This window comes from Sitophilus oryzae, unplaced genomic scaffold, assembly GCF_002938485.1.
Source record: "Sitophilus oryzae breed Bouriz unplaced genomic scaffold, Soryzae_2.0 scaffold_860_pilon_pilon, whole genome shotgun sequence".
NCBI classification, from domain to species: Eukaryota; Metazoa; Arthropoda; class Insecta; order Coleoptera; family Curculionidae; genus Sitophilus; species Sitophilus oryzae.
The window spans coordinates 1,365,887-1,382,989 of record NW_022147484.1 but is presented as its reverse complement, the minus strand read 5'-3'; the positions used below and the strand labels follow the sequence as shown (position 1 = coordinate 1,382,989).

At 31.6% G+C, this 17,103-nt stretch overlaps 1 protein-coding gene across 12 annotated transcripts in view; it reads left to right on the top strand.

The window, feature by feature from the left end:
• LOC115890325 (phosphatidylinositol 4-phosphate 5-kinase type-1 alpha) overlaps positions 1-17,103 on the top strand; it is a 62,236-nt gene that overhangs the window by 25,039 nt on the left and 20,094 nt on the right. For 9 of the 12 annotated variants that reach the window (XM_030910512.1, XM_030910509.1, XM_030910515.1 and 6 more), the window contains 5 exons: positions 831-963; positions 3,842-3,929; positions 9,663-9,746; positions 14,883-15,110; positions 16,515-16,701. In XM_030910512.1, coding sequence (XP_030766372.1) covers positions 831-963; positions 3,842-3,929; positions 9,663-9,746; positions 14,883-15,110; positions 16,515-16,701 — 720 coding nt within the window. The remainder of the gene's footprint in view (positions 1-830; positions 964-3,841; positions 3,930-9,662; positions 9,747-14,882; positions 15,111-16,514; positions 16,702-17,103) is intronic. The other 3 variants (XM_030910505.1, XM_030910514.1, XM_030910513.1) reach the window with 3 other exon arrangements.

The window sequence follows — 17,103 nt, the reverse complement described above, 5'->3', positions numbered from 1 at the left end:
GTGACCCGTGTTTCGCTCATACGAACATCATCAGTCACACGTCCACATTTTACATATTGTATGTAAAAAACTTTGAGTATTTTTTCTACCTCTTTTTAAAATATACTGTGACTAGAAGCTAGAAGTTTCTATAAATATATAACCAAAAACGACATTTATTGAGCAGTAATACTCATAAACACAATAAATTATAGTTATTAATCCATTGCAAAAAATATATTACAATTTAAAAAAAATATTTAACTACATAGTACACACTTACAATTTTCCTATATTGAACTATATTTTACTAATTTTAAAAGTTCTAAGTAGGATACTCATTTTATTTTAAAGCAATTCGACTCACATTGTTTTATTTATAAATTAATTCTAGACTTGACAAATAAATTAGCTAATGGTTAAACATTTTTGCTGCATTAGAATGCACGTTTATATCACAATGACTACGATTATTTCTTTTGTTACCTAACTGCATCGTCTACATTAGAATATCCATAGACGTGTTAATAGTTTTTATCTATCAAAAATTCTACAAATCTCAAGGTTTGTTATTGAACGGGAATTTAGCGCGTGTATAAACAAACCTCCTAAAATTTATGAATGTATTTTGGTATAAAAACATAAAGAAGGAATAACTGATTCAATGATTGTGCAAAGCATATAAACAATGTTTTAAAATATATTAAGTCCCCAATTATATTAACCACCAAACCCAACCATAATTTTTTAACGATTTGTTAGTTTATTATTAGAAGAAAATATTAGATTAGTAAATAAACTGTTTCTTTTTTTTTTATTCCAATAGATGAATTTTTGTTGATTTTTTTCAGGCCTGGGGGCATACCTGCTAGAAACACCAAAGGTGAACGACTTTTGCTTTTTATAGGTATAATAGATATTTTGCAAAGCTACAGACTGAAGAAAAAGTTGGAGCATACTTGGAAATCTATGATACATGACGGGGTAAGATTCATTAAAATGTAAAATACACTACTACTTTTTCTGCTTTTGTGTTGTGTGTCCAGTGACGTTAGCTGTATAGAAGCGGCAGAAACCGTCTCCTTTAAAGAATGTCGTACATCAGATTTTTCGATATTCAAGTGACATATTATTTTGACGATTAAACTCACTTGGTACACTGAAAAAAAATTCTAGAATTTTATTGAAAGAAATATGTTCTAAATACACTGACAAAAATGCAATTTTTAAGTATAGATTTAAAAAAATTTTTAACAATAAATAAAAGGGGATATATTAACCAGGGATTGAAAATAATTCAGCGTCTGTCTTGTTTTTACTTTTTTAAGTTTTGATTGCATTATTTACATATTATATTTTAGGTGAAAACTTATTTTTACATTTTACATGTTTATCTGATATTAACGATCAATTAATCGAAATTTGACAACTGGCATTATTAAAATTATAGCCTAAAAACATACCGGGTGCATCTCAAAAGTGGCTCACCCCTATAACATTTTTATTTTTTCAGATAAAAAAAACGATATTTGGTATGTTAGTATATGACATAAATTAGGATTGATTGACGTATTCAATTCTTTTCGGTCGCTTCCTGTTTCACCGGAAATGACTACAACTTTTGATTTTTAAATTTTAATTTAAGAGTGCCATGGCCATAAATTTAACGACAAATTCACTCGAAATACCAAGTGTGTGGTTCTAAATTATTCGTAAAAACTGCTTTTTTCAAAATATGCTAATTAGTTCAGTCATTGGGGATCAAAAAAGGGGCCTGCTTGGAAAAAAGTCTGGAAGTTTTGAAACTTGGGGTCCCTAACTAAAATCCATAAAATGCACATTCCCAGACTTGCCGCCGGCGCCGCCATCTTGCCAAAATGGCGCCCAAAATCGGCATTTTGCAAATATCTCAAAGACTATGCGTTTTTCGTAAAAATTTGAAGAGAGCAAAATTAAAGAGAATATAATTTCCTATTTGGTTATATGAAAATTTTCGCTAAAGTCAACCGTTTAGGCACAAAATCCCTGGAAATTTTACAATTTTGCTTAAAGTATGAAATACATATAGTCGATTTTCCGAAACCAAATGTCGATTAGTGTTTACTAAAACTAGTTTTAGTTTAGTTTCTTCAATTTTGTCATGAAACAGTGGCGTATCATTAATTCGCTCATTAATTTATGAATAATTAATTTTCGTGCTGGACAGCATTCATTGCGAACTTACCACCAAGTTCAGCATTGGTCTGGTTGTACCAAAGATGCCGAAGAATGGGGTTGGAAGAAAACAAAAACAGGCATTACTCCAGTCACAACGTTGAAAGATCCGACCCCAAAATCCCTATTGGCATTTTTATCCTGTAAATGCAAAACCAACAACTAAGCAGGATTAAAATGTTCAATGATTTGTGCATACCGCAATGGGAAATCCTGTGACAACGTCACTGAAGTGTCACTCGACGAATCCGATGAAGAGGAGTTGGACTTGCCTTTAGATATCCCTCTGGCAGCTGAAGATGAAGAGTTGGATGTATTGAGAGACCACCCTGATGAGTCCAGCATAGCAGACACGATCGACTTTGACATCAATGAGCCAGATCCGTCGGGCTTGTGCATATAAGTTTTTAATTTATCTACTGGGGTAGGCCTCCAGGGAGGCCATGTTATAGACCATGTTATAATAAACGCGCCATGTACTTTACCTCTTGGGTGGTGGAAACAAGTACACATTTTCAATAATTAAAATTAATTATTCATAAATTAATGAGCGAATTAATGATACGCCACTGTTTTATGACAAAATTGAAGAAACTAAACTAACTAGTTTTAGTGAACCCTAATCGACATTTGATTTCGGAAAATCGACTATACATAATATATCATATTCTACGCAAAATTGTGAAATTTCCAGGGATTTTGTGCTTAAACGGTTGACTCTAGCGAAAATTCTCATAAAAACTTTTTTATAGTACATTTTATTCTCTTTAATTTTGCTCTCCTCAAATTTTCGAGATATTCACAAAATACCGATTTTGGGCGCCATCTTGGCAAGATGGCGGCGCCGGCGGCAAGTCTGGAAATGTGCATTTTATGGATTTTAGTTAAGGACCCCAAAACCTATAAACCTGCAAAGTTGCAAAACTTCCGGACTTTTTTCCAAGCAAAATCCCCAATGACTGAACTAAATGAGCCACCCTTGTTTCATTTGAAAAAAAATGAGATATGATTAAAAATATGATTTGGGCATCTTTTAATCAGGCTGGACAAGGCACGTAAAACATTAGACAATCAAATCTATTTTTCCAAGGATCCTTGATTAAAAATTGGTGTTTTTAACATGGCACTCTAGATTGAAATTTAAAATACGATTTTTTAAGCGAGAATGTCAAAAGTTGACATATGATATGTCATTCTATTCAGAGTGTCATTTTCTATCAAATAAAGTAAAAAAAATCTTGAGGGTGCCATTTAAAAATCAAAAGTTGTAGTCATTTCCAGTGAAACAGAAAGTGAAACAATTGAATACGTCAATCAATCCTAATTTATGTCATATACAAACATCTCATGTTTTTATCTGAAAAAATAAAAAATTAATAGGGGGTGAGCCACTTTTGAGACGCACACACATAAATCATATTCATAAGCAGAATCTGATCCACGAAGAAACGCCCTTGTGTCGCTTCTGTATGAGTAGGTAATTCCGTAACACAAGGTTCATAGTCTGTCCATGATTTCGACAGACGACATTAAAAAATGATGGGAATCTGTCGCTATTCTTATTATATCTGTCATCTACTTTTTATTGAAAATATTGTCGAAATCTGAATACTAGACTAGTTTTCTTATCAAAGTTTTTATTTTCCAGGATACTGTTTCAGTTCACAGGCCAAGTTTCTATGCTCAGCGTTTTCAGAAGTTCATGGCAGAAAAAGTTTTCAAGAAAATCCCGTCTCGTAAGTATTTATTTTGTGTTTTCTTGTATATATTTTATATTAATTCGTGTTATGGGTGTTGCTGTAATGATTCTGTCAGTGTTTGATAGAAAACTTGATGGAATAAATTTGTTATCATTAAAGTTACAATTTCTATGTTGGGTCAATATTCTGTCATGTTTCCTAAATGCCACCCATATATGTTTAATCAGTAGAGTATTTACCTGTATTACCAACATTATATTATTGCTCCCTCCAATTGTACCTTTCTTTCAATTAAAATAAAATAAATTCTTCTTGAATAGTAAATTTAAATAAATAATCGCTTTTAATAAATATTTATTCTATAAATACTACTACTAACATAACATACAATGTATTTGTCATCACAATGGTATTGCAATAACCTATTTTTTATGTCAATATTGATATTGTTTGAAAATATTTCAAATAATTAGGTGAAGTAGACTATTTGACTCAGTATTCCCAGTATTTTGAGTAAAATTTTATCAATAAGCTATTTTATTTTAATATCATTTTAGCAAGATACCAATCTTCATTCTGGAAGCTATATAATTCTATGTATATAGCCATAACACATTTAACTTTCTAGATTTCAGCCATAACATTCTTAGGATTCTTGTAATAAAAACATTCACAAATTCTATTTGTAAATTTATTTAGTTGAAAAAAATAAGTTTAATCGTAGGTAATCACAAATACTAATTAGAAATATCTCTTGGTCGATTGATTTGTTCACATTGTCTAAATATGGTTTTCTATTTATTTTTTTCTCTACGGTTTTATATTATCAATCTGACAAAGTACTAGTTGTTCTCAAATAAATATTTTATCTTAGCTTTAATTCCGTTGAACCAAATTTATTAAAAGAAAAACTATTTTTTATTGTTTAACAATTTATATTACAAATATATACTTTTAAATGCTGCTAAAATTTAGTATTAACTAAAAAGTAGTGGAGTAACTGAAGTTAGAGAAGGATTAATAAAAAACTAATCTATCTGAGAAATATATACGTAAATTATATTATAGATCATAATTTCGACCTGTAATATATTCAACAAAGTTCTAATTTATTTATATTCGAATAAAATCTTATAATTATCAATCAATGTTGATAAATAATAAATAATTATAAATATTTTTAAAAACGTGTTACGTGTAAATATTTACGTCATTTTTTGGTTCTAAGAATTGACTTATTGATTCACTATTGTTTCACTTTTCAAAATAATATATTTTACTCATAGAATTTTTAGGAAGTAGAGATTAAATACCAAGATAATTGTTTGGTTTTATTGTAAATCATACGGTGTAATATTATTTATATTATAGCCAAGTATGTAATAAAATTTATGGTCTAGTAAAATTCAAAAGTAGAGAGTGTTTACGTATATTTTAGTGAATCACTATCTCCGTAAATATTACTTTTTATCTCCATAAATATTGCTTTATTGAGAAAAAAGTTTAAATTATGAAAATTTTAGGGTTTTGTCTGAGAATTGCTATTAAAAATCGTTTATATAAAAAAAATGTGTGTGCACTATGTGCACATATTTGAAGTGAAACTTCTTACTAAAATTTATTAAATCGAAGTATTTGAAGGACATGTTTGAAAAAGTGTAGTTTGAAATGTTAAAAAAGTAAAAAATTAATAAATAATTTGATTCACTTTCACAAAATTTGTATTAAAATAACCGTCTGTCCATCTGTCCTTCTGAGGACTCCATTCGGTTACCTCTATCCATGTGCCTATTTGGTCCCAAACGACCCATAATTAAGAAAAATCCTGGTTATTTCGTCCATTTAGAGGCATTGGTTTGAAACGTCGAGGGCGTCATCCTGTAGCCCGTCCCCAATTATGCCTAAATCGACCCAGATTTTTTTTCAAAATCAAATCCTTAGTCGCACTCTGATGAAGATGTAAACGAAACGTCGTATGCAACTTCGCAGGGTGGCACCGTGAGCACCGTCGCTCAAATAGCTTACCCACCAAATTTGGTCGCGATCGGACATTATTAACTTTTAACATTTCTAACGTTAAAACTAAATGTCGCAGTGACACGGTCAAGTTGGCCTTGGTCCAATCTGTCGACATACCAAATTTCATTTAAATCGGACGGTTTTTTCGCCATTGACGATGGGGTTTCATAGTGCACAAAACGTCGCCAAAATATCATGAAAATGGCATTCCGAGTTTCAGCTCACATAGGGCTCAAGTTACGACGCTTCAAAGACCCATTTCAACTTCCTCATTGGCTTACCACTTTTTCGATTCGTCACCACTTTTTGTGACGCGTGTCGTGACCCTAGCTCGTGTGTCACGGCCTTGAGTTTTTACTTCCAGCGCGCCTAAAGAAGTTTTACTCCAAAAAAATTTCGATTAAACATTTTTTTTAAACCAATCCTTACGGAGATAGCTATTAGTTTAAATATACGTGAAAGGTATTTTAATACATTTAATTTGTTTAATATGCTTTCGACCTAGAGATAATTATTTTCTGCAATTTTTTGTGCAGTCGGCACCCCGGTAAAACGGTATTGCCCTAAAGTAAATGTGATTAGTAATTGTTGTATTGGGTAGTTTTTCTGATATTTGTGTGTGTTTTCAATGCTTCGTTGTAGTGGACATGCCCGAAATTAAGGGCAACCATCGTAAATTCCGCACCCTGGTAACAAGCTACATAGGTAAAGTTATTGACACATTGTTAATTTTGTTCTGTTTTTATATTTTTATTTTTTCGCAAGTATTTCTTCACACAGATCAACAAAAATTTTGCTTCATGTCGACACACAAGTTCAAATTTGCCTTTTTATTTTTATGGTTCGAATATAAATAACACCCAGTAGTGTATTTTTATTATCATTTTAAGCTTTGTTCAAGTCATATAAGTTGTTAAGCTAAAAAAATTAATCGCTAAAGTAATGTATAGTAGTATTATATGCATAGTTTTTTACATTATTTTTAACCAGTTTTCTAGTTAGGCGGTAAAGTATTTCTTGTTTTAAGTACAGGTAAGTAATGACGTCATCAACGAATTTTATTGAAATGTATTCAAAAACTTAAATAAAACAAACTAAAAATTCAAAGGATAGAAAAAATAAGTTATTTTTAGTAAGTCTGCCCAACGAAGCAGGGAATTTTTCGACAAATAACTTCCAAAAATTGGCAGAAATTACACTTTACCTGGTAATTAAAATGACAGCTAACAACTGTCACTGTCAAATATCCTTTTGTTGGACAGGCTATATTAATTTAGTGTATTAATTCAGTATCAAAATGCATTGTTTATGACAACAATTTGATAAACTACTGGGTTTTATTTGTATTAAGACTTTAAATCAAAACATTTTGCAATATATTTCTCATCTTTTTTTACTACAGGGACATATCATATCATTAGTATATTATATAGCATAAAGAAAATATTAGACAGGAGATTTTGTATAATTTTAATTATATGAGGAATGTTTTTAATTTATTTTGAGTTTGATTTAATTTAAGTTTTGTTTATGCTGTATATCTATATACTTATAAAATTGTTATTGCCATCATTAACCAAGGTAATGATTGTATTTGTATTGTTTGTTCTCTTTGTTATTTGTGTTGCTTAATCAATAGTCTATGTATTTTATCACTATGTAACACGACACATGTTATCAACAGTTCAATTTGTTAAGTATTCCGCAAGTTTCTATTTTTAAAATATTTTGCAGGGTTTTATTATTGCATTTGATTACAGTTGAGGGTTGGAACCTTTGGTGTTACACAGCAAAATAAAAACACTAAATCACCACAATACACCAAAACACTTTTACTTTTACACTGGACGCGCGTTTCGCTAACCATGTTAGCATCATCAGCAGATGATTATAAACTAAAGTACAATCTACAAGGTGAGCGTTTATATACTCGCTCAGTGGGCCCCAGTGGGCGTGGCAAAATCTAGCCAACCGAGTCAGAGCCAACTGAGCGTAACAGTTAGATTTCCGCCACTAGAGTAGTAGGAACAAAGAACTTGAAGGAATTGGACCGTTGACTCTGTTCATACTATCTTTACATTTATTAATTCCGATGCTTTCATATGCATCTAATTGCCTGTAATTTGAGACTTGTTTAATTAATTTTAAATTATTAAGATCTATACAATGTTCATTATCAACAATATGTTCGGCAACGCAAGATTTATCCGGTCTACCATATCTTATCTGAGCTAAATGTTCTTTAAATCTAGTTAATATTGATCTTCTAGTTTGCCCAACATATTTCTGATTACAATCTTTACAAGAAATTTCATAAATACCCGACCTTTCCAGTGGAGGTGTTTTATCTTTTGGATTACCTAATAATTGTTGTAATTTATTATTTAAGAAATTTGCTAGTTTAAATTTCTTAGTTCTTAGATTACTTAGTTTCCCACTTTCCAACGAAAGATATGAAATAGAAAGAGATTACATTAGGAATGTAGCTGAGTGTAATGGATATTCTCCTTCACTAGTTGATAAATTAATTAGAAAACGTAGGTATAGGTTAATGATTTCTGAAAATTCGACTTTTCAAGTGGAGAAAGATACGTCTAAATATTTTCGATACCGTTTGATAGAGAGTTATCCGTGGTCTAAAAGGAATTTTTAAGAATGTCAATTATAAACTTGTGTATAGTGCTAATAATAAATTACAACAATTATTAGGTAATCCAAAAGATAAAACACCTCCACTGGAAAGGTCGGGTATTTATGAAATTTCTTGTAAAGATTGTAATCAGAAATATGTTGGGCAAACTAGAAGAATTAACTAGATTTTAAAGAACATTGCTTTCAGATAAAAGATATGGTAGACCGGATAAATCGTTATGCCGAACTATAATTGTTGATAATGAACATTGTATAGATCTTAATAATTCAAAATTAATTAAACAAGTCTCAAATTACAATTATAATTATGATAAGCATCTTAATTTATAAATGTAAAGAAATGAACAGAGTCAACGGTCCAAGCATCATGTTCTTGCGTTCTACTAGATAACGGTATGACAAATCAACTGTTACGCTCAGTTGGCTCTGACTCGGTTGGCTAGATTTTGCCACGCCCACTCGGGGCCCACTGAGCGAGTATATAAACGCTCACCTTGTAGATTGTACTTTAGTTTATAATCATCTGCTGATGATGCTAACATGGTTAGCGAAACGCGCGTCCAGTGTAAAAGTAAAAGTGTTTTGGTGTATTGTGGTGATTTAGTGTTTTTATTTTTATTGCATTTGAGTAAAATATCCGAAGAATCGCAAAATAAATATTTATTAATGTCTTCAATTTTAGACTTATACAATTTGTAATAAGATATTGACAACTATTTTATATCTTAGTATCTTATAATAAAGTTTTAAAAGAGTTTGTTCAGAGTGGATTGTGATATAATAATTCCTTTTAATTTATAGCTAGTACTTAAAAGATATACTTTAAAATGTTTGTGTTTTTTATAATTTTTGTTGACGAATTGAACTGTTCATTTTCAAGACATTTCAAGACACGTTAAACTCTTCATTTTCTGTATACACTTTTACATTATTTTGACACATCAGTATATTACTCCAAATTTATTTAAACATAAAATTACATTTTTCTATTGGCCTGTTTTATATTTTTGGAATTTTAAAAGTTGGTTTGCTTCAAGTTTATAATTTCTCCATTTATGAGATTTTGTAGCTTGTCTTGATATATTTCTCACTATTTAGGTGTTGTTTCAGCTCTTAAACATTCGCCGTCCAAGAGGAAATCGCTTTCAAAACCATTAAGGCATGAAGAATTAATGGAAAATAGTGAGTACAAATCCTTGTTATATTTTTTGTTAAGTAATGTATAATCAGCTGTTGCGTTTATTTGGGATTCGCTATGACGTAAAACGATATATTTGTTTCATATGTATTTTTTGGTGTAATACGAGTATACTAAGTAAATAAGATAACGTTTAGTTCTCAGGATAATATTACAATACATATTAATTTACAATGGATTATTTTTTTATCATCATATACAGGGTGAGTCTTAATTAAGTGCAAATAATTTCAGAGGTGGTATACTTCGACCCCAGGAACACGCCTTTGATGTTTTTTCGCAAAAAAATGTTGAAAATCATTCATTTTCAAATTTCCCTGTATATTTTTCTAAAACCTTTTAGAACTGCCTGTTTACCGTAAATTTTCCGACGGTATAGTTTCTTATAAGCTCTGATATTACCATGGTTACGGCACTAAAAGAGATGCTATGAAAAGATGAAACATTGCCACTTTCTAAATGACCTATATTTCTCCTACTTATACATATACATCTTGTAGTATTGTGTGTGTGTACTTCACACGCAATTGTATTGTAATTTTTCAAATAAGAAAATAATTAGCTTAACAAAATTAAAAACGATTTTTACATTATTTTAAAATTAAAATAGATTTGACATTGTTTTGTTATTCTGTCTGTTGTGATTGTGTATGATGTGAAGATGCAAGGATATGTATATATTCTAAAGGACTGTTCGTTCGCGTCAAAACGCCCCGCCGCCGTCGTAGTCGCCGTGGATGCTGACGTCACGCAGGGACCAGCGCTCCACAGTGCGGCGGATGGTTATTGTAGCGGGACAAAATCTCAGGAGCGATGTTTGGGACTTAAAATCTAAGAACGTAGCGTAAATGGTCTAATATATGGCAACCATATGGTTAAATTTATTAACAACTTAATTTATTAATAAATAAATAAATACATGATAATAAAACTATGATATTATTCGTACATGACACACAAAAACCGTACTGTAAACTATTGCCAAATACATAAAATTATGATATCACGTGAAATACTTACAAAAAACTCTTTAGCAGTTATTTTTTAATTACTTTCTAATCTTGTGACACCCTGTATATTTTATTTTAAAAAATACTATTTTATTTTGAAAATAACAAATAAGATAGATATTTTAATTTTCATATAACACTCGGTAGTTGTATAGTAAGTATCTAAGACAATTTTTGAGGAAAATTGCCGAACTGACTATTGGTGTCATTATTAGCTGCCCATACACGGAAAGGCCCGGCCTTCGGACTTGGCCTTGGGTGCGGGCCTTTAACCCAAAATACCATAGGCTTGCGTGAAAGGCAAAGTCTACGGATATATTTCCGCTATGGTAATTTGGGTGAAAGCCCCGACCTCAAGGCCAAGTCCGAAGGCCGGGCCTTTCCGTGTATGGGCAGCTATTAATTTTTTAAACTCTGTGCCTTTCGATGGAGTTAAGGTTTCAACAATTACAGCAGCATCCTTACTCCCACTAGCCCTAAAGCTCATAGTACTTGCAAAACCCAATTCTTCTTTTGAATGCTCTTCAATTAACCCTTTAACGAGTTTTTGTTTCGTTTTTATACTATCCGGTTGAAATGAAACTTTTGTGCATTCACCTGTTAAGCTTGAACTCCTTGTGAGTGTGACTAACTGTGTTGGGAACTATTGGTAACTCAAAAGATCTACATCATTCAATATATCAATATTTGAAAAAGTGAAAGTTTCATATCTGCAGAACAAAGGGACGAAGGATTTTAATAAATAATATACCTACAGTAGAAAAGTACATACCTTTGGCAATCTTCAACATAATTTGGCTTTGGAATAAAATGTATAAGCACTTTTAAATATTTTGTTTTCGTATGATTTCTGCCTTGCTGAGCAGAAAACGATCAAATTTGGTTGATAAAAATGTATCGAAATACAAAGAATATATACGACCAATAAATAATTCATGCATTTTTATATCAATTGGAATGTCTACTATTTATTCTTATCAGTACACATTTTTGGCTTTTATTCCTAACCAAACGGTTTTGCCCCGCTAGATTTATCTTCCGCCGCACTGTGCGCTCGTCCGTCAAACGCAAAAATAACTGTCACTGTCTAAAATCTTTAACGCGAACTTCAACTCGGTCCCTAGATAACGTCAAAAAACTGACAGTACAGGAAGATAGGAATCGAACTATCCTTATCTCTATAGTATTATAGTATCCTTGGTGAAGATGAAGTGATTGTCAGTTTTGACATAATATGTAATATTTTATTAGAGAAGGACATTCTTATTAGAGATCGATAGTTATGATGTTATGATTACTGCTTACACTAATATAAAAACTACATTTAAACAACACGAAACAATATAAAAATATAAGTATAAACAAACTATATCAAGTCACGTTATTTCATTTACACGTTTTCAAACCATAGAGGGTTATCGACAGGAATTTTTTAATTTAATAAATTTGGCCCGGCCCTACCGCCTACAGTGCCCCTATCGTAGAGCAAATAAAACCCGTAAAACAGCAGAAACCACAGAATGTTTTGAAATAGTGAATGTGTTTACTAGTTTCAAAGTGTTTTTAAGTTGATACAATTCATTTTTATTTGTAGTTTACAGAAAAAAATAGCTTTAAGGAAGATTGCTTTCCTAAGTAGATATATATCAGTCAAGAGTCAAGTCTTTAAAACAATAAGCCAACAAAAGCAAATTTTTACCCCATATACCGGCATAAAAAAGGTACAATAATCTTGAAAAAGGCGATTTTACAAAGATAGATTTTATTAGTAAATGCGTACATTTCGTGAGTGCTTAAGGAAATGGGAGGATTTTGGTTTTCTATGTTCTGTGTTATATACAGATAAGGCAGGACATGCACGTTAAGAATATAATAATTAATAACTTAATAGCATAATATTCTATTTAAATCACAGAGGTAAGCCTTTTCTATTTATTGTGTGGGATAACAGTGCTACTGGCGAACACCATTAAACAAGAAACGCGCCTTTGCAATACTCTTTGGGTGGCGTGTAATAAATACCTTTTGGGTGAAATTTTCAGTTAAAAAATATAATATCTTAAAAACGTGACAACATCGGTAGTAGATTAAAATTAGAGGGAAAAATTACAGAAAAAAAAATCCGGTGGCTCTCAAATTTTTTTCCAAAAAAAGCATTTTTTTTTAATTTTGAAACTAACTTTTGAGATCTACCAGCCCTAAAAATATTAGTACTTATTTAAGACTCACCCTGTATTAATTAGATTAATAATTATCACATTTTCAATTCTTATTTGATGTGCCCTATAAAATATATTTAGTTTTTTTGTATAATGAAATTTATTTTTATATTGATATCTAACCAAATAATTTTTTCAACTAATTAATATACCTAATCGCAATTATTTCTAATAACTTTCTAATAAAGGTCTTTCTACAAGGATGGTCTGAAAAGTTTTCGACCTAAACGTGAAGATGACAGCACTCGTAGATAAAAGCTAATGAATTTTCATTGTTCATCTGTTGACAGTTATTCACCAAAGTTTCAGCCATTTTGAATGCGCAGTTGTTGTGTAACAGTCGTTTGATTGAGTTGATGTGAGTGTTTTTGTGAAAATGGACAACATCGAGTATCGAGCTGTCATTAAATATCTAGTATTGACAGGCAATACGCCTACAAAAATTAAACATGAGTTGGATTCTGTATATGGGGAGTCTGCACCGTCATTTACCACAATAAAATTTTGGGCGTCTAATTTAAACGTGGCCGCTAGACCTTGGGAGACGATGAATGTTCGGGACGTCCAAAACATGCAACTAACGACGATAACATCGCTAAAGTTCCCCAAATGGTGCTAGACGACTGCCGAATTAAAGTGAGAGAGATCACATATTAAATCAAGATTTAGGCATGTGAGAGCTGTCCGCGCGTTGGGTCCCGCGTTTGCTCACGTTAGACCAAAAGCGTGTTCGAATGAACATTTCCAACGCTATGTAGGCGCAGTTTAGGCGCAATAAATCCAAGTTTTGGCCTCGATTAATTACTGTAGATGAAACTTTGATACACCAGAAACAAAAAACAGTAGACGGCAAAGGAAGAACCGGCTCCAAAAAGCAAAAACTATTATTTCGGCTGGGAAAGTGATGGCGACTGTTCTTTGGGATAGTCATGGAGTTATTTTAATTATCTTCAAAAAGGAAAAACCATTAGAGGAGACATTACTTGACAAGCTAAAAGCAGAACTTGCAGAAAAACTGCGACATTTACAGAAAAAGAAAATCCTGTTCACCAAGATAACGCACCGTCTCAAACCTCAGCGGTTGGCATGGCGAAAATCCACGAATTACGGTTTGAACTGTTTGACTAACCGCTTTACTCACCAGATGTAGCCCCTAGCGAGTTCATTTTGTTCCCTCATTTAAAAATTGCGCTCGGAGGACAGAGATTTTCGTCAAATGAAGAGGCAATCGCCTTTGTGAACCACTATTTTGCAGAGAAAAAAGCCGAGTACTATTTGGACGGGTTCCCAGCAATAGGAGCATCGCTGGGAAAAGTGTGTAAAGTTACAAGGGCGTGTTGAAAAATAAAAAAAATATTCAGAAAAAATGTCTTGTATTTTTGTTAGGTCGGAAACTTTTCACACCACATATGTAGTTTTACCTGCCACTTGTTTTCTTTATGTAACATTTTTATTTTATAACTAAAATATTTCTGAACTATGTAGCCAGTATACCTGCGCAGACTTTATCTAACCAGCAGAACGGTGCTAAAGCTGGTGAGTTCTTTACAAAAGTGATCTTCTAGTATTTAGAAAGAGGTTGTATCGGATAATATTTTCAAGTAATGGACTTTTAGTTAGTCTAATTAGAAAACAAATATATTTCTTTAACTTAAACCTTCCTGTTGTTTCAAAGTTGCATATTGTTGTGACTAATTTACTTTTGAACCATCTCAGAACTGATATAATTTATCGGTTTTCCGGTACCACCTTTGACATAAGCATGCCTTCTATTAATCCCTTTTAGAACTATTTAGAGTTATTTTATTCAAATAACATATAGGTATTTTTTTAAACAACATATTCTCTCTTAATGCTGCTCATTTGGATTCCTTTTATTCCCCCTTCCCAGTCAGCCCGACGGATCACGTTCCCATAACCAAAACAGCTCCCTTCACCCATCAGCCTTCCGTAACGACCGCCCCCTCGTCGACCACTCCCCTCACGCCTCCCTATTCGACCACCACGTCGGTGACGTCGCCGCCTGCGTCATATCCCGCCGTCCTGGTTGGTTCGAAACAGAAGGTCCCGCCCCCGGTGCCGCCCCGAGGCACGCCCAAAACCAAGAAAGACGGCAAAGGTGCGCGCGTGTATGGAATTGGTTGTTGTTGTGAGCTTTGCGCAGCGCATGCATTTAGCGAGGCGTCTGTTGACCTTAATCGTCGCAATTCTTGCAGATTTTTAACGTACACAGATATAATGGAATTTGAGAGAGTCCATTGCGATAACGATATTTTCGTCTAGACCTTTTGGACTTAACGAATAGGCTTTTTGTGCATATTATGTTTAAGTGTAATATAGTAGATCGGTAAATTTAATCAACTAATTTTACGTAATGTCTATGTTATTTTTTATAAATCAAATACACCTTCTAATACATTAATTTTAATGTGTTATAGTTGTTAGGGATTTAGAAAATTGACAGCCATATAAATTATTTTTTTAGAATAATTAAATATTGAAATGTAACATTTTATTTCATTTTTTATTATTGAATTAAAATTATTTAAATTTACATTAGACTATTTCTTTATTTGATTATGGCTTTTAGGGTTTAGTTACAACGCTCTAGCACGTTATTAATCAAGAATAAAAAAAAAGAAAAACATTTATATTTCATGTAAATAGACTCTATATAAATAGAGTATCTATTATGTATATGATTTATTTAAGTAACTACGTAATCTAACGATACATATTTGGACTAAAGAAAATAATGAAATTCAAAGAATAGCATGATTGTAGTGAGGGTTTACAGTTTGTTGTGTCTTAGCTAGTACTATTTCTTTTTTTTTGTTAGGCAGTAGTTGGACATATTATCCAAATAGAACTGATGACGAAAGAAGATTGCGCTCTACTGCTTGCATCATAGCTTAGAGTTTTTGTATTGTGTTATATGTCGTAGATTTTTTTAATCTATGTGTAAACGAACTAAAACGATATAATATTGAGATGTGGAGTCATTAATATTTAAATATGAAGTACATATATGTGTTAACACAGTTTAAAGATTCCATATAAAGTCACAATATAAGAATAGCAAAATTATTTGTATTTAACTCCTCCTATATGACTTTATTGTAAAAATATATACATGTTTTTAAAGTTTAAATATTTTATTTTTTAAATTCATAATGCTGATTGGCATCAAAGCAATGCTCTAACTTATAAAATATATGTTTTAGGTTAACTACAGAAAGATTTATATTAAAACCTGTCCAACGTGAGCATATTTTTGACAGTGACAGTTATCTGTTTACTGATATTCACAGTTAAATAGTATTTTCAGTCATTTTTAGAATATTTTATTATTACTAATTAGATTATTTTATTATTTGTCAGTGAAATAAGGCATATTTTATGTTTATAAAAATATCTCTAATAAGGATTATGTTATATATCTTTCTCGTATTTAATCTAGTACATTTTCATATTTAACATTGCACTTAGTGGCTAGAATGTAGCGCAAAGCTTCTATCTGCAGGTGTAGCACCAAGCTGTTGCAGCACACCTCCTCCTACATACTCCGAAGGCATGGACCGAAGTGAGGCGGGTTCTACCATTGGCTCGGTATCGGGTCACGCCTCTTCCGCTAGAGGGAGTAGACCTCATCATCATTACCAGACCCACCATCATATGATGATTAAGAATTATAAAGATGACTCTATTAGGTAAGGAATATGTCTTCTATGTTGTAACATTCTTTTCTATACCGTGTATTTTTCAAAACTGGCTCAACCCTATAACTTTTTTATTTTTTCAGATAAATAAATGAGATTTGGTATGTTAGTATATTATGACAGAAATGAGGATTGATTGATATATATATATATATATATATATATATATATATATATATATATATATATATATATATATATATATATATATATATATATATATATATATATATATTCAATTAGTTTTGCTAGCTTCCTGTTTTACCGGAAACGACTACAATTTTTTTATTTTCAAATAGTATTCTAGGTATTTTTACTTTATTTGGTAAAAATGTCAAATCCTGAATAGAATGACATATGATATGTCTTTTGACCTTTTTAATATATAAAAGA